Genomic DNA, 17,379 nt, shown 5'->3' with positions numbered 1-17,379 from the left:
GCTGGAGAGCAGCCCTGAGGAGAAGGCCTTGGGGGTGCTGGGGGTGCAGAGCTGGCACTGAGCACTGCCAGCCCAGCCCCAGCCTGTCCTGGGCTCATCCCCAGCAGTGTGGGCAGCAGGGGCAGGGAGGGGATTCTGCCCCTCTGCTGTGCCTGCTGAGACCTCCCCTGCAGTGCTGGGGCAGCTCTGGAGTCCTCAGCACAGACAGGGAGCTGTGGGAGCAGGGCCAGAGGAGGCCACAGCAGTGCTGGCAGGGTGGAAGCCCTCTGCTGGGAGGCCAGGCTGGGGGAGTTGGGGGTGCCAAAATGGCTCCACCAAGCCCCAGCTTTGTTCAGCTTTGCCACTCCATCAGCAGCATTTCCTACCCTGCATTCCCTAAGGTTTGGGAGCTCTGGCAGCCACAGCCAGGAGCAGCCATACCTGATGTAGTCGTAGAGGTCGTGCCAGCTCTGGTCCTTGGGCACAGGGAATGCCATTTCCCGTGGCATGGGCACAACCCCATGGCACACCAGGCCAGCCTGCCGTGCCTCAGAGAAGGTCACACCTGGCAGGAGAGATGGAGGCAAAGAGATCAGCCCTGTGGAGCTGCCTGAAGTCACATTTCCCACGGAATACAGGCACAAACCATGTCCCCATCTGAATACAGCCAGGGAACAAAGAGCAGAGCCCTGAGCTCTGCCACAAACCTGCACAGCTCTGCACAGGGGAACTGCAGAGTGCCAGCAGGGTGGGGTTGGCAGGGACCTCTGGAGCTCACCCAGCCCAAGCCCTGCTCCAGCAGGGCACCCACAGCACAATGCCCAGGAGCACAATGCCCAGGGGGGGTTGGAAGCTCTCCACACAAGGACACTCCACAACCTCTCTGGGCAGCCTGCTCCAGCCCTCCAGCACCCTCACACCAAACAACTTTCTCCTCCTGCTCACATCCAACCTCCTGCCTGCCAGTCTGTGCCCCTTGCCCCTTGTGCTGGCCCTGGGCACCACTGAGCAGAGTCTGGCCCCAGCCTCTTGCCCCCCACAGCTCCTTTAGCTCTTGCTGAGCATTGCTCAGCTGCCCTCTGGGGCTGCTCTTCTGCAGGCTCTCAGCCCCAGGGCTCTCAGCCTTTGCTCCTCACAGAGCTGCTCCAGGCCCCTCAGCAGCTTTGCAGCCTCCCCTGGACTCTCTCCAGCAGTTCTCTGTCTCTCCTGAACTGGGGAGCCCACAGCTGGACCCAGGCCTCCAGATGTGGCCTCATTAGGGCAGGTAAAAGTGGCAGGGCAACTTCCCTTGCCCTGCTGCCCACACTCTTCTTCATGCCCCCCAGGACCCCACTGGCCTTCTTGGCCACCAGGGCACATTGCTGCCTCATGGGGAGGTTATCCCTCAGCACTCCCGGGTCCTTCTTCAAGGAGCTGCTTCCCAGATCACCTGTCCTGCTGCAGGGATTGTTCCTCCCCAGGTGCAGGACCCTACACCTGCCCTGGTTGAACTTCACCAGATGCCCTCCAACCCAGCTCTCCACCCCAGCCAGGTCTGTTCCTGTTCAGCTATTCCTGAAGCTCTCCACCTCCAAAGAAGACCCTGGAGGCTAAAGCCTTGGTTTGGATTTCTAACCCCCCAGGATTCACTTTGTGTTCTGCTCCATGGCTCAGCAGCTCACCATGATTTGTGTTAAGGCTCTGCCATCACTTCCCTTTTTTCTTCCTTTGTGACTTCATGAATGCCTTCAAGATATAAGCTTCAGGAGGCTAAAAGGAGCAGCTGAGCTGTGTCCCCACTGCTGCTTTTCAGTCTGGAGCTTGGGGAGATTTCCAGCCCAAAGAAAGGCAGAAGCTAAGGTTGAGACCACAGACTCTGTGCCACACTGAGCAAGTGGATAAAAAAAGAAGGCTGGAAAAATCTGGAGATAAAACCCCAGCAGGAGATAAAAGTTCAAGCCTTGGAGATGTGAAGCTTGGGAACACCTTTAAGGTCTTTTGGTTTTGTTTTTTTTCCATCCTGACCTTGGCTAGAAATTAAACTTTGCCCTGTCCCAGCTGGAGAACGAGAGGACAGCCTCCTGCAAAGGTCAGGAGATGATGCTCAGCAGCACACCTGGAAACTGAACATCACCCTGAGGGATTTGCCCTCTCTGCCTCACATCCCATGGCTGCAGTGAGAGCAGCCTCCTGCTCTACCAAGACCCTGCTGGCATCATGCCAGTTTTAAACCTCTCCAGGCTCCATCCAGGCTGGGCTGAAGTCACAGGATAAAACAGAGGCCAGCCCGAGGTCCTCACCTGGGTCAAAGAGCAGGTCACTGGTGCAGAGGTTCCTCACCAGCAGGTTGGAGCAGAGTTTGATGCTCTTCAGGTGGCGGTAGCGGCAGCTGAGGTAGAGGGAGAGGGTGGAAGGAAGGTCCAGCACCAGGCAGGTCCAGCGCACGTCAGCAGGGGCAGCTCCCTCGAGAGCTGAGGGGGGAAGTGGGAAAGGATCCTACAGACACTGGACCATGGACCTCCCAGAACCCAACACTAACAAGGTAAGGCAGGAAGGACTTGGCAGGCAAGACTCTCACTGGGGGAGGCTGGGCTGAGATGAGACAGGAGATGGGAAACATCCCTCAGAGCTTGCTGCTGGCCTGGAGCAGCAATGGTGTGGCAGCAGGAGCAGGGCAGGGATTGTGCCCCTGGGCTGGGCACTGGGATCAAATCCTGGGGTCAGTTTTGGGTCCCTCATGCCAAGGAGAACATTGAGGAGTTGGAGTGGGGCCAGAGAAGGGCAACAAAGCTGGGGAAGAGTCTGGGGAAGAGGGCTGGGGAGGAGCAGCTGAGGGAGCTGGGGGTGTTGAGCCTGGAGAAGAGGAGGCTGAGGGAGACCTCATTGCTCTCTGCAGCTCCCTGAGAGGAGGCCGGAGCCAGCTGGGGCTTGGGCTCTGCTCCCAAGGAACAAGGGACAGGACAGGAGGCAATGGCTTCAGGCTGCCCCAGGGGAGATTCAGGTTGGCCATGAGGAACAATTTCTTCCCCTTAAGGGTTGTCCAGGCCTGGCCCAGACTGCCCAGGGCAGTGCGGCAGTCCCCATGCCTGGAGGGGTTTCAGAACTGTAGCTGTGGTGCTGAGGGCCATGGCTCAGTGGTACCCTGGCAGTATTGGGGTAAGGCTTGGACTGGATGATCTGAAAGGTCTCTTCCAATCAAACCCATTCTGTGATTCTGCTGCAGGGCAGTGGTGCCAGGATGGGGAATGGCAAACAAGCAGCCCTGCTGCCTCCATGGGCTCAGGCCCAGCCTGGCACTGCACCCAGTGCTTGGGCAAACAGGAATGAGGAACAGCCCTCCCAGGAGCTGAGGGGCTCCTTCCCAGGTCCCTCCTCAAGTGCATCAACTTCTGAACTGTTATTTCCCAGTGGTGCTGATGTGGCAGCCCAGCCCCTGTGCTGTCCCCAGCAGCAGCAGCAGCAGCACCGTGCCCGCTCCTCACCAGCGCCACAGACGAAGGGGAACTGCAGCCAGGTGGCTGTGAACTTGAACTCCTTGAAGAGGGTGGAGAAGGAGATGCGAACCTCCTGGTGCTCCTGGGGAAACAGAGACACAGATGGAGCTTCAGCCACCCTGGAGGCTCCGCAGGGAAGTGCTGCAGGGGCCACCACGGTCCCCAGGATGGACACCACAAGGATGGAGACCATCTGCAGCCCCAGCAGCCACAAAGAGCAGTCAAGCTCTGCACCCCCCGAGTGAAGAAGACCTCTGCTGCCTCCCTCAGGTCCTTCTGAGAGACTGACAGGCTGAGAGAGTTGGGGTTGTACAGTCTGGAGAAGAGAAGGCTCCAAGGAGACCTTCTTGTGGCCTTCCAGGATCTGAAGGGGAGCTACAAGAAAGCTGGGGAGGGACTTTTGAGGGTGTGAGGAAGTGATAGGACTGGGGGGGATGGAGCAAAACTAGAAGTGGGGAGATTCAGATTGGATGTTAGGAAGAAGTTGTTCCCCAGGAGGGTGGTGAGAGACTGGCACAGGTTGCCCAGGGAGGTTGTGGAAGCCTCATCCCTGGAGGTTTTTGCAGCCAGGCTGGATGTGGCTGTGAGCAACCTGCTGTGGTGTGAGGTGTCCCTGGCCATGGCAGGGGGTTGGAACTGGATGAGCCTTGAGGTCCCTTCCAACCCTGACACTGCTGTGACTCCATGATTCACCTGACCCACACTGGTGCTTTAAGGAGGCTGTCACTTGTCACCTACCTCGGTGGTGACATCCAGGTGGACCAGGAAGTGCTTGTGTGGCAGGGGCTTGAAGAGCAGGTAGAGGTAGCGTCCCACCAGCCCCAGCGACTGCGTCCCAGCACGGGGCAGCTGCAGGTAGCTGCTGCTGGGCAGCGAGCCCCGGATCCGGTAGACAGTTCCCTTCAGCCTGGCATCCTTCCAAAGGCAGGGAAAAGAGGTGCTGGGGGGTACCCACCCACGGGCAGTGCCCCTCCACCCCCTGTGGCACCGGTGTCCCCGTTACCGTGAGGGTGGCCACGTCCCCCTCCTTGGCCGAGCGCTTCCAATCCTCCACACGGAAGTGCTTGAAGATGTTCAGGTATGGGCGTTGCCAGGCTGCTGGCACCAGGGAGGGGTGAGGGGTGGTACCCCTGCCCAGGCACCCTCTGTTACCCCCTGTACTGGGGACCCTGTCCTAGGTGCCCTCCAGCCCCAGTGCCACCCTTGTGTCCTGAGCCCAGTCATGTCCCTGCTGTCTCCAGACAACTGTGCCCCCCAGACCCTTCTCCAAGTGCTCCAAGTCTCCCCAGCTCCAGTGCCACCCCTGTACCCCGAGCCCAGTGACAGCCCTGCTCCCGCCGTGCTCCAAGCCCTCTCTGCCCAGTGACAATTCCCATTATCTGTGCTCCCCTGTGCCCTGGCACCCCCAACCCTGGTGCCACCCCTGTGCCCTGAACCCTCCCCTATGCCCCAAGACCAGGACAATGCCGCTACCACAATGCCCCAGGGCACCCCAACCCCGGCGACACCCCCATTGTCCCCGTGCTCCGAGTCCTCCAGCCTCAAGGACAGCTCCCTTACCCCCGTACTCCAAACCCCGAGCCCGGTGACACCTCCCTGACCCCCATGCTCCAAACTCCCCGAGCCCGGTGACACCTCCCTGACCCCCATGCTCCAAACTCCCCGAGCCTGGTGACATCTCCCTGACCCCCATGCTCCCAGTCTGCCCAGCCCCGGTGACACCCCCGTTGCCTCCGTGCTCCGAAGCCCTCCGTGCCCCGAGTCCCCAAGTCTCGGTGACATCCCGTTGCCGTCGAGCTCCGAGTCCTCCATGCCTTATGACAGCCCCGTTACCCGCGTGCCCCCATCCCCCACATGCCCCTCACCCCTATGCTCCGAGTGCTGCCTGTCCGTGACGCCCTCGGTACCGCCGGCACTCTGAACCCCCCTGCCCGGTGGCACCGCTGTTGCCCCGAGCTCGGTAACGCCTCCATTCCCCCCTGTACCGCCGTACCCTGCTCGCCGCCGCCGCCGCTACCTGCCGCCATGGCGCGCGCCACTGGCTCAACCGTCCCGCGCGGCCGCCGCCAATCGCCGCGCACCGCCCGCAGCCACGCCCCGCGGGGCGGAGCCAGCGTGAGCCACGTGATACCACCCAGCCCCCTTTCGGACGCGCGGGGAATGTCCCTCTGCAGCTACTGTCCCGCCAGCCTCCACCCCGGCCCGGCTTCTCCCGGCTGATCGCGGCAGAGGCGGAGACGAGGCTTTGGGGTACGGGGAGTTTATGTGAAAGGGGGAGCAGAACCGGGAGTGGCGGGGCTGCCCCTCCGGGGACCGTGAGGGTCAAAGGGCCGGTGCCGCTGCCCCGGGGAGCGCGGGGCTCAGAGGGACGGATTGCCGAAACCGAGCTGGTGCTGCGTGTCGTGGATCTCCCGCAGCAACGCGGCGTTACTCAGGCCCAGCTGCAGAAAAGAGGGAAACGGGAGGGGGGGGAGGGTGTGTCAGGTGAGGCCACGGGCGGCCACACCCCCCCTTGCCTCCCCACAGCTGCGAGCTACAGACGCTTCTCGGCATCCCGGGACCGGACACCGCCATGGCCTCGCTCTGCCGCTACCGGCGATGAGCTGGGCCACCGACGGGAGCGGAGCAGCAAGGGCAAGAGCGCCTAAAGGGCGTCTTGTCTCACACCGCATCTTCATCGTTTAGGCTGGAGGAGACGTTTAAGATCGAGTCCAACCCCTCACCCCAGCACTGCCAGGGCACCACTGAACCCTGGCCCTCAGCACCACATCTCCGTGGCTCTGAAACCCCTCCAGGGATGGGGTCCCTGCAGCTGCCCTGGGCCAGGCCTTGACAACCCTTCTGGGGAAGAAATTGATCCTCATGTCCAACTCAAACCTCCCCTAGGGCAGCCTCTTGGTCTGTCACTTGTTCCAAGCCCCAGCTGGCTCCAGCCTCCTCTCAGGGAGCTGTAGAGAGCAATGAGGTCTCCCTCAGCCTCCTCTTCTCCAGGCTCAACACCCCCAGCTCCCTCAGCTGCTCCTCTCTAGCCCTCTTTTCCAGACCCTTCCCCAGCTTTGTTGCCTTTCTCTGGACCTGCTCCAGCTCCTCAATGTCCCTGGAGTGAGGAGCCCAGAACTGACCCCAGGGCTGGAGCTGTGGCCTCCCCAGTGCTGAGTCCAGGGGGACTGCCCTACTGCTGCCCACACTGCTGCTGCTCCAGGCCAGGATGCCCTTGTCCACCTGGCTAGAAGACATCCCATCTTCTATGCCACATCATCCAAGTGAACTCACAGCTTAAAAGGGGCCACCCTGGGCTGTTTCCCTTCCCCCTCCCTGGCAGCTCCTGCCCTGCCCCACACTGCACAGACACAAACCTTGAGGGTGTATTTGTAGCACTGCTCTGCCTCCAGCTCTCGGCCTCTCTGCAGAAACAACCCAAGAGCTTCTGGTGAGGAAATCTGCAAGTTCTCAGTGGGGTGAGAAAGCTCAGCCCAAAGGAGGTGCCCCAGGGGAGTGAGAGCATCAGGTGATGGCAGGCAGTGAGGAAGGCCAGATGCTGAGAGCCCCCCAGGCTCTGTCAGGCTGGCTGGATACTCACTTGCAGGCAGATGAGGGTGAGGTACCCCCACACCTCAGCATTGCTGTTATTTATGGCATTGGCTTCAGACAGAGCTGCTTCTGCTTCCACCAGCTCCCCCAGCTGGAGAGAGAGAAGGAGAGACATGGACAAAAGGCAGAGAGCAGGCAGAAAGGGCTTCAGAACCTCCCAGGCAGCTAACAGCAAAGAAACCACTGCAGCAAAACATCTGGCAGGACTTCCCTGGCAGGGCTGCAGGGACAGGATTCGGGGCAGAGCCAACCAGTTATCCCCAGTGCCAGCACCCAGCTCTCTGGGCTGCAGCAGGAAGCTCTCCCTGCTGACTCCTGACCCCCCTGGGAGCACAGGTTGTGTTTACATCCCCTGAGAAGCACAGAATCATTTTGTCTGGAAAAGCCCTTTGAGATCACTCAGTCCAACCATTCCCTAACTCTGCCAAGGCTGGGGCTAAACCATGGCCCTCAGCACCACACTTACACAGCTCTGAAACACCTCCAGGGATGAGGATTCAAACATGACTCTGTTCTTGATGCTGGCACCCCAGGAGGCAGGGGTAGGCAATGCCTGGGGGGCTGCAGCCAGCTCCCAGGCCACCACTCACCTCTCTTGGCTCAAGCCCACAGCATCCCAGCAGGTGGACATTTGGCCAAGGGGGCAATGGAAGTTCAAGTTCCTTCCCTGTTTGCTTCCCTTAGCCAAACTCTGATGGAGGAACCTCGTGAGGTGTACCTCCAGGAGACAGCAGGCTGCTGGTGGCTGTGGCTGGGTGTCCTTGGCAGCCCTTCAGAGGTGCTGGACTGCTCTGGGTAGGGAAAGCACCAAGATTCCTCTCTGCTGGCATCCTGCTCCATGCCTCGGTGGTGACGTGCAGGTCATGTGCAGGCAGGCACTGGGAGCAAAGCCCAGGCCCAGATTACACTCTGCTGGGGAAGGGGAAGCTGGCAGGCCCAGCACTAGGATGAGGAAGGGAGGGATTGCTGCTCCAGGAGTAGCTGTGCAGGGGACCTGTCCTCCTATACCTCCCAGGGTGCCATGCTGGCAGTGTGACAGCCCACAGCACATGGTGGCCCTCAGGTCCCACAAGCAGACAGGCTTCACTTCAGGGGAGCAAAGCAGCACAGAAGGCCAAGGGCAGCCTGGGCTGCCACAGCAGTGTGGCTAGAGATGGAGAGAGGAGAGGATCCTGCCCTCTGCTCTGCTCTGGGGAGACCTCACCTGCAGGGCTGCAAGCAGCTCTGGGGCCTCAACACAAGAAAGACCTGGAGCTGATGGAGAGGAGCCAGAGGAGGCCCCAAAGATGCTCAGAGGCTGGAGAAGCTCTGCTGTGGGGACAGGCTGGGAGAGTTGGGGCTGTTCAGCCTGGAGAAGAGAAGGCTCCAGGGAGACCTCAGAGCTGCATTTCAATATCTGCAGAGGACCTCCAGGCAGGCTGGGGAGGGACTGTGCAGAAGGGGCTGTGGGATAGGAGGAGAGGCAATGGTTTGGAACTGGAGCAGGGCAGAGTTAGGTTGGACATCAGGAGGGAGTTCTGCACAGTGAGGGTGGACAGACACTGGGACAGGCTGCCCTGGGAGGTGGTGGAGGCCCTGTCCCTGGAGACATTCAAGCTCAGCCTTGCTGTGTCCCTGGGCAGCCTGCTCTGGTTAGAGCTGTCCCTGCTGCCTGCAGGGGTTGGACAGGATGCCCTTGGAGGGTCCCTTCCAGCCCAATGCATTCTGTGGTTCTGTGAAGGGGATGATGGCAGAGCAGCCCTGCCCTGTGTGCCCCAGGGGCAGGGGAAAGCCCAGGGGGGTGGAGGGAGCTGCACTCACCCTGTAGCAGGAGATCCCCACCCCCAGCCAGGTGAGGCAGGTTGCAGAGCTCTTGCAGGCGAGCAGGTAGGTCTGCTTGGCATGGCAGTACTGCAGGGAGAGAGACAACCAGGGCTGGGCTGCAGCACACACAGACACCTCCCTTCCACAGGGCTCCCAGGGCTGGGCTGCAGCACACACAGACACCTCCCTTCCACAGGGCTCCCAGGGCTGGGCTGCAGCACACACAGACACCTCCCTTCCACAGGGCTCCCAGGGCTGGGCTGCAGCACACACAGACACCTCCCTTCCATAGGGCTCCAACACCTCAGCACTGCTGGGGCTCAGACACCATCGCTGCTTGGGGAGCTCAGAGCCTGCCCACTGCCCCCACTGGGGGTGGCTCTGTGGTGCCAGGTACCAAAGCAGTGATGGAGAAGTGACCTTCATTGTGGGGACAGAATCATAACATTGTTTAGGCTGGAAGAGACCTTTAAGCTCATCCAGTCCAGCCCTGACCCCAGCACTGCCAGGGCACCACTGAGCCATGGCCTTCAGCACATCTGCAAAGCTCTGAAACCACTCCAGGGATGGGGACTGCACCACTGCCCTGAGCAGCCTGGGCCAGGCCTTGACAACTCTCAAGGGGAAGAAATTAGAATCATAGAATCAGTCAGGGTTGGAAGGGACCACAAAGATCATCCAATTCCAACCCCCCTGCCATGGACAGGGACACCTCACACTAGATCAGGCTGGCCAGAGCCTCATCCAGCCTGGCTGCAAACACCTCCAGGCATGGGGGTGTTTAATTATTCCTCATGGCCAACCTAAACCTTCATAGGGTGATTTGAGGCCATTGCCTCTCCTCCTGTCACCTGATCCTTGGGAACAGAGCCCAACCCCCACCTGGCTCCAGCCTCCTCTCAGGGAGCTGCAGAGAGCAATGAGGTCTCCCCTAAACCTCCTTTTCTCCAGGCTGAAGACCCCCAGGTCTCCTCACAGGACTTCTGCTCTAGATCCTTTAACAGATGCTAAGGATGCTAAGTGGCTCAGGAGCACCCAGAGATGTTGCAGCTGCAACCTGGATCTGGCAGAGAGAAGCAGATCCATACTGGGGAGAGTTGAGCACTCCAGGAGGGTTTGCTGCGTTGGGAGATCCTGGCTATTGTGACAGACAATGGTGTCTTGTTCCCAAGGGCTGTAATTGCCTGCTAAGGGCTTTGTGGCAAGGGAGGAACAGCCTCCTGCAGCAGCACAGGTGAGGGGGGACCTCCTGGGAAGCAGCTCCTTGGAGATGAGCCAGCAATGTGCCTCTGGGGCCAAGAAGGCCAATGGTGGCCTGGGGTGCAGCAAGGAGAATGTGGCCAGCAGGGCAAGGGAGGAGCTTCTGCCCCTCTGCTCTGCCCTAGTGAGGTCACATCTGGAGTCCTGGGTCCAGTTCTGGGCTCCCCAGTTCAGGAGAGACAGAGAACTGCTGGAGAGAGTCCAAGGGAGGCTGCAAAGCTGCTGAGGGGCCTGGAGCAGCTCTGTGAGGAGCAAAGGCTGAGAGCCCTGGGGCTGAGAGCCTGCAGAAGAGCAGCCCCAGAGGGCAGCTGAGCAATGCTCAGCAAGAGCTAAAGGAGCTGTGGGTAGGGGGCAAGAGGCTGGGGCCAGACTCTGCTCAGTGGTGCCCAGGGCCAGCACAAGGGGCAAGGGGCACAAAGTGGCAGGCAGGAGGTTGGATGTGAGCAGGAGGAGAAAGTTGTTTGGTGTGAGGGTGCTGGAGGGCTGGAGCAGGCTGCCCAGAGAGGTTGTGGAGTGTCCTTGTGTGGAGAGCTTCCAACCCCCCCTGGGCATTGTGCTCCTGGGCATTGTGCTGTGGGTGCCCTGCTGGAGCAGGGCTTGGGCTGGGGGAGCTCCAGAGGTCTCTTCCAGTCCCACCCTGCTGGGGTACTGTGCAGTTCCCACCACTCCTGCAGGCTTCTCACCTCTTTCTCTTCCAGGTAGATGGAGCCCAGGTGCAGGTAGACAAAGTGCACATCCTCAGGATCCTGCTGGAAGCTGATGGCTCTCTCATAGCACTCCTTTGCCTTCCCAAAGTCCATCCTCAGGTAGCTCAGGTGACCCTTCTGAGCCCAGATGTTTGGATTCTGCAGACAGAAATCCAAGAGTGAGCCATGGCTGGGAGATGGGAGACAGAGAGGCCTGGGAGAGGGGCAGTGACCCCTGCAAGCAGCAGCAGCAGCAGCAGGGAGGAGCTGGGCAGTGTTTGGTTATATCAGGGTGGAGTTTATGTACAATTTCAACTGAGCCAGTGGCTGCCTGCACCCCACCAGCAATGGGAGACCCTTCCAGGCATGCTGGCCTGCATGCTGCAAGGCTTCCTGGGCAAGCAAAGAGCATCCAGAGGTGTCCACTTCCTCCTGCCTTCCCTTCCCTTTGGTGCCCCAGGCTGCCCTCTGCTGAACAGCAGCTTCGTTCCTCACAGCAGGGACCTGACCCACAGAGGGCAAGGGGCTGGGGATGGGCAGGTCCAGAGGAGGAAAGGAAGGGCAGCCAGAGGAGCCCTGGCTCAGGAATGCCACCTGGCTGCAAGGAGATGGCAGAAGGCAAGCAGTGAGCAGGGTAATGAGGAGGGCAGTGCTGCAGCCACAGCCTGAGGTTGTCCTGGGCAGCAGCTGCTACAGGCTGCCAGCAGGAATGCAGGCTGCAGGCTCACAGGGTCTGCTCTGCTGCTTAGTCCTGCTTCAGGGCCCCAGCAGCACTCCCAGACTTACAATGTAGTCAATCTTGGTGGCCTCACAGAGACACTCCTCACACCTGGGGAGATCTTCCTTCAGCAAGTAAGTCTGGGCCAGGGCTAGGCAGTAGGCACAGGAAGGTCTTCCCTGAAGGATCAGCAGCTCGTGGGCCAGAGCCCTGTGAGCAAACTGTGGGAGAAGAGCACAGTGTGGTGCTGAGGAGAGCCAGCAGGCCATGGGCACCCCTAGGAGGTGGCAGGAGGACTGACTCACTCCTCTCTGACTTCACAGAGCCCCAGCAGGGTGGGGTTGGAAGGGACCTCTGGAGCTCACCCAGTCCAAGCCCCTGCCAAAGCAGGGCACCCACAGCAGCTTGCCCAGGAGCACAATGCCCAGGGGGAGTTGGAAGCTCTCCACACAAGGACACTCCACAACCTCTCTGGGCAGCCTGCTCCAGCCCTCCAGCACCCTCACACCAAAGAAGCCATCTCAGAGAAGTGATTTCTGTTCCTTTGCAGCCCACCAGCTCTTGGGAACAGAGACAAATGTCCCTTCCCAGCCTCCACTCTTCACTGAGCTGACCTGGACAGCATTGACCTTCAGCAGGAATTCCACTGCCTTCATGAAGATGCTGCAGGGAGCTTGGCCAGGTGCTGAGCCAGGGGGTGGTGCTGCAAGAGAAGGTTTCTCAGTCAGTCCCAAAGCTTTTCACTTCTGAAGCAAGAGCAGGGCCTCAGAGCCTTGGTGGGGACAGAGGAACCCCAGCAGCAGGGTGTGACACCTGGAAGGTGGCAGGGGAGGCCAAAGCACAAATTAACTCAACATTTCCCTCTGAAGACCTTAAGTGTTGGGTGAGATGGGAAGAGAAAGAATGATCTTCACCCACTCCTTTTCCAGGCCAATCCTAGAGGAAGAAGAGGCAGGAAGTTATGGCTGACGCTCACCAGAGTTAACTCCAGTGAGGTCCCTGCCTCCCCACCCCAGCCCAGCAGGGCCTGGAGTCATGAAGTCACACAATCATGGCAACATCAGGGCTGGAAAAGACATCAGGTCATGGAATCACAGAACTGTCAGGCTTAGAAGGGACCTCAAGGCTCATCCAGTTCCAACCCCCTGCCATGGGCAGGGACACCTCACACCACAGCAGGTTGCTCACAGCCACATCCAGCCTGGCTGCAAAAACCTCCAGGGGTGAGGCTTCCACCACCTCCCTGGGCAACCTCTGCCAGGTTCTCACCACCCTCATGGGGAACAACTTCTTCCTGACATCAATCTGAATCTCCCCACTTCCAGTTTTGCTCCATCCCCCCCAGTCCTATCACTCCATGACACCCTCAAAAGTCCCTCCCCAGCCTTCTTGTAGCCCCCTGCAGATCCTGGAAGACCACAAGAAGGTCTCCTTGGAGCCTTCTCTTCTCCAGACTGAACAACCCCAACTCTCAGTCTGTCCACCCCAGCACTGCCAAGGGCACCACTAAACCATGGCCCTCAGCACCCCCAGGGTCTCCAGTGGGTCCCTCTGTCACAGCAGGGCTGTAGAGGAGGGAGATCATCACACAGCCAGAGGAGATCCACAGGGACAGTTCCACAACACCAGAGGACTGCTGGAGGTTGGAGCAGACCTCTGAGATCATCAAATCCCTCTGCTCAGCTGGAGCTCACTGTCCCACCACTGCTGCTGAGTTCCATCTCAGGAGGGAGGCCTCTGAGCAGCTGATGAAGGCTGCAGGGACACCCAGAGACAGAACCTGAGCACAGGAAGCTCCACCTGAACATGAGGAGGAACTGCTTTGCTCTGAGGGTGGCAGAACACTGAGCAGGCTGCCCAGAGAGGTGCTGGAGTCTCTGCCTCTGGAGGGATTCCAATCCCACCTGGATGTGTTCCTGTGTGACCTGCCCTGGGTGACCCTGCTTTGGCAGGGGGGTTGACTGGATGGTCTCTGGAGCTCCCTTCCAACCCCTACCATCCTGTGACTCTGTAGAACCAGCTTTGGTGTCTTGCCTGTGGCATCAGGATGGCCACACCTCAGTGCTCCCCTGCCCACTGATGGCAGGAACCATCTCCCAAGCCCCATCCCTCACCTCCTGGGGCTGCCTCAGGTGCTGTGGTCCCTTCCTTGGATGTTGCACAGGCCAGGGCAGGCTCCACCACCTTGGGCAGTTTGTCAGCTGAGCCATCTGGAGCCCTCTCTGGAAAGAGACCAACACCCATCAGGTGCAAGCAAGGAGTCTGCCACCAGCTGCCCAGTTTGGAGCAAGATTGGGCAGGAATGGAGAAGAGAGGAAGGAGAAAAGAGCTGGGAAGGAATTTTTTTGCAGGGAAGAATACCTGGGTGTGGGGCTTTTGAGTAGAAGGTCACCATGTGAACCTAGAAACAGGGAGAGCTGAGGTGGGATCCCCTCCCTCTTCTCTAGAAGGGGCAAAAGAAGGTGTGTGGCATGAGGCCTGCCTGCAGCAGGTGCTCAGCATGGAGCAGTGAGGAGGTTAGAAATGAAGCCAGCCAACATGTCCCACAGCCTGGCCAACACCTGGGGCTCAGGACAGAAAGTCTTGGCTCAGGATGAGGTGGGACTCAGCAAGGCTCCCAAGGAAGCCTTCAGCTCAGGGTCACCACTGAGTAGCTGTCTTGCCTGGTGAACTTTCCAGGCTGTGCTGGGAATCATGGAGCTGTTCAGGTTGGAAGAGACCTTTGTGGTCATCCAGGCCAAGCCTTACCCCAGCACTGCCAGGGCACCACTGAGCCATGGCCCTCAGCACCACAGCTACACAGCTCTGGAACCCCTCCAGGCATGAGAACTCCACAGCTGTCCTGGGCAGCCTGGGCCAAGCCTGGACAGCCCTTCTGGGGAAGAAATTGTTCCTCATGGCCAACCTAAACCTGCCCTGGGGCAACTTGAGGCCATTGCCTCTTGTCCTGTCCTTTGTTCCTTGGGAGCAGAGCCCAAGCCCCAGCTGGCTCCAGCCTCGTCTCAGGGAGCTGCAGAGAGCAATGAGGTCTCCCTCAGCCTCCTCTTCTCCAGGCTCAACACCCCCAGCTCCCTCAGCTGCTCCTCCCCAGCCCTCTTCTCCAGACCCTTCCCCAGCTTGGTTGCTTCTAGCAGTGAGAGGCCAGACCTGACCCCAGCACTCAAGCTGTGCCCTCCCCAGTGCCCAGCCCAGGGGCACAATCCCTGCCCTGCTCCTGCTGCCACCCCATTGCTGCTCCAGGCCAGGCTGCTGCTGCCCTTCTTGCCCACCTGGGCACTCCCTGGCTCCACTTCAGCTGCTGGCACCCAGCACCCCCAGGCCCTTCTCTGCTGGGCACTTTGCAGCCACTCTGCCCCCAGCCTGGAGCCTTCCTGGGGATGTTGTGACCCCAGGGCAGGACCCAGCCCTTGGCCTTGTTGAACCTCATCCCATTGGCTTCAGTCATGGAGCCAGCCTGGCCAGGGCCCTCTGCAGAGCCTCCTGCCCTCCAGCACATCAATACTGCCACCAAACTTAGTGCCATCTGCCAACTGCCTGAGGCTGCCTCCATGCCCTCACACAGTTCATTGATGGAGATGTGGGCCCTGAGCCCACACAAAAGTCATTGCAACAGCTTTCAGGACACCTAAACCTGGGTACCCCTCATGTATGACTGCCACAGGGACAGCTCTGCCCTCCCACAGACCCAGAAGCACAGGGGAGTCCTCCAGCCACCCTGGCCACTGCCCACACAGCAGCAGAGCAGCAGCACTGGGCTGGGGCAGAGCCTCTGCCAGGCTGTGTGTGAGGCAGGGCTCTGGTGTGCAGAAAGTGACATCAGTGACAGCAGCACAGGGCCTGCTGCTGACCCTCACTGTGCTCACTCTGCTCTAGCTCACACTCCACACCCTCTTCCTTCACCCTTTCTATTTCTCCTCTCCAGACTGGGTTGGGTTGGAAGGGACCTTAAACATCATCCAGTGTCACCCCCCTGCCACAGGCAGGGACACCTCCCACCACCCCAACTTGCTCAAGGCCTCATCCAACCTGGCCTTGAACACCTCCAGGCTTGGAGCCTCCACAGATTCTCTGTTCCAGTGCCTCACCACCCTCCCAGTGTAATACTTGGAGGTTTTCTCCTCTCCTTCCACTGTCCACCATCTCCTACACTACTCTGAGCCCCCTCCTCACTGCTGCCAGGGCACCTTCTGCTTTCACCCAACATTACCTGGTATACATTCTTCTGGGGCTGGGCTGGGAGACCTCAGACACCCATCAGAAATGTCTTTTTGCCCTCCTTCTCCCTCAGCAGCCTCTGAGCTGCTCCTCTCCTGTGCTTGCAGCAGCTTCTTGGCCTCCCGGAAGTCCATTTCTGCCTGAATGTCATTGGTCTGCAGCTCAAAAAACAAACCTGGGGGGCAGAGAGCAGCAGAAGCAGACATGGAACCCATGGCAGAACTCTTCCCTTAACCCTCAGATTAGAGCAGGGAGGAGAGGATCAGGGGCAGCAGTGGTGCCTGGCTGTACAGCAGCCCCCAACACCCAGCTGCAGTGCCCCAGCCTGGGGAACTGCTGCAATCTGCCTGGTGGGAAAGGCCCTGGGGGTGTTGGCTGGCAGTGGCTGAACATGAGCCAGGGGCTGCCCAGGTGGCCAAGAAGGGCACCAGCAGCATGGCCTGGAGCAGCAACGGGGTGGCAGCAGGAGCAGGGCAGGGATTGTGCTCCTGTGCCCAGCACTGGGGAAGCCACAGCTTGAACCCTGGGGTCAGTTCTGGGCCCTGACTCCCAGAAGGACACTGAGGAGCTGGAGCAGGTCCAGAGAAGGGGAACAGAGCTGGGGAAGGGTCTGAAGAAGAGGGCTGGGGAGGAGCAGCTGAGGGAGCTGGGGGGTGTTGAGCCTGGAGAAGAGGAGGCTGAGGGAGACCTCATTGCTCTCTGCAGCTCCCTGAGAGGAGGCTGGAGCCAGCTGGGGCTTGGGCTCTGCTCCCAAGGAACAAGGGACAGGACAAGAGGCAATGGCCTCAAGTTGCCCCAGGGCAGGTTTAGGTTGGCCATGAGGAACAATTTCTTCCCCTTGAGGGGTGTCCAGGCCTGGCCCAGGCTGCCCAGGGCAGTGCTGCAGTCCCCATGCCTGGAGGGGTTCCAGAGCTGTGTGGATGTGGTGCTGAGGGCCATGGCTCAGTGGTGCCCTGGCAGTGCTGGGGTAAGGCTTGGCCTGGATGACCACAAAGGTCCCTTCCAACCCAAGTGGTTTGAGGACTTGTTTGCTTTGGTACCTGAAAGGGTCCAGGCCACCACACTGGAGGGCTCTAGGCAGCAGGCATCCTCAAAGAAGATCTCAGCCTCTTCATAGTGCTGCAGTGTGACAGCCACAATCCCACAGAGCAGCAAGCTGGGGACAGGCTCAGGCTGGTCACACTCACAGCCCCCAGGCAGGGCAGGGGGGACAGGGACACCCCCAGCTCCCACCCACCCACCATGAGCACCTTTGGACGTTGTGGGGATCCAGAGAAAGAGCCTGCTGGAAGCACTGCTGGGCTTTGGCTGCGTCCTGGAGCAGGAGGCAGAAGATGCCATAATCCAGCCAGTGCTGGGCGTTGTGCTGGTCCTGAGCCACCCTCTAGACAAAGCAGAGCATCACTGGGGTGGGGACAGCCAGCCAGCTGGGGACATCACTGTAGAGCCCATGGCTTCCTTCTGCCCTAGACAGCAGGGCTAGCGAGGTTCTCCTCCGCCCTGGGGAAGCCACAGCTGCAATGCTGTGCCCAGTTCTGGGCTCCCCAGTTGAAGAGGGACAGGGATCTACTGGAGAGAGTCCAGGGGAGGCTGTGAGGATGCTGAAAGGCCTGAAACACCTGTGATGAGGAGAGGCTGAGAGCCCTGGGGGTGG

At 59.9% G+C, this 17,379-nt stretch overlaps 2 protein-coding genes across 2 annotated transcripts in view; both read right to left on the bottom strand.

The window, feature by feature from the left end:
* WDR90 (WD repeat domain 90) overlaps positions 1 to 5,264 on the bottom strand; it is a 47,860-nt gene extending 42,596 nt beyond the window's left edge. Inside the window, 7 exon segments of the mRNA XM_054390900.1 lie at positions 421 to 544; positions 2,259 to 2,429; positions 3,213 to 3,236; positions 3,441 to 3,534; positions 4,191 to 4,367; positions 4,456 to 4,582; positions 5,140 to 5,264. Of these exon segments, the coding sequence (XP_054246875.1) occupies positions 421 to 544; positions 2,259 to 2,429; positions 3,213 to 3,236; positions 3,441 to 3,534; positions 4,191 to 4,367; positions 4,456 to 4,582; positions 5,140 to 5,264 (842 nt within the window).
* Positions 5,265 to 5,812: 548 nt separating this feature from the next.
* The window catches only part of CFAP70 (cilia and flagella associated protein 70), a 33,057-nt gene continuing 21,490 nt past the window's right edge, over positions 5,813 to 17,379 (bottom strand). The window contains exons 18-28 of the mRNA XM_054390899.1: positions 16,976 to 17,109; positions 16,766 to 16,881; positions 15,718 to 15,900; positions 13,625 to 13,720; positions 12,125 to 12,213; positions 11,579 to 11,731; positions 10,790 to 10,951; positions 8,844 to 8,933; positions 7,033 to 7,134; positions 6,809 to 6,856; positions 5,813 to 5,893 (exon numbers count right to left, since the gene is read on the bottom strand). Coding sequence (XP_054246874.1) covers positions 5,813 to 5,893; positions 6,809 to 6,856; positions 7,033 to 7,134; positions 8,844 to 8,933; positions 10,790 to 10,951; positions 11,579 to 11,731; positions 12,125 to 12,213; positions 13,625 to 13,720; positions 15,718 to 15,900; positions 16,766 to 16,881; positions 16,976 to 17,109 — 1,254 coding nt within the window. The remainder of the gene's footprint in view (positions 5,894 to 6,808; positions 6,857 to 7,032; positions 7,135 to 8,843; positions 8,934 to 10,789; positions 10,952 to 11,578; positions 11,732 to 12,124; positions 12,214 to 13,624; positions 13,721 to 15,717; positions 15,901 to 16,765; positions 16,882 to 16,975; positions 17,110 to 17,379) is intronic.

Source organism: Indicator indicator, chromosome 22 (assembly GCF_027791375.1).
Source record: "Indicator indicator isolate 239-I01 chromosome 22, UM_Iind_1.1, whole genome shotgun sequence".
Lineage (NCBI taxonomy): Eukaryota > Metazoa > Chordata > Aves > Piciformes > Indicatoridae > Indicator > Indicator indicator.
Note: the sequence above shows the minus strand (reverse complement) of the source record. Positions and strands in the feature narration are given on the sequence as shown.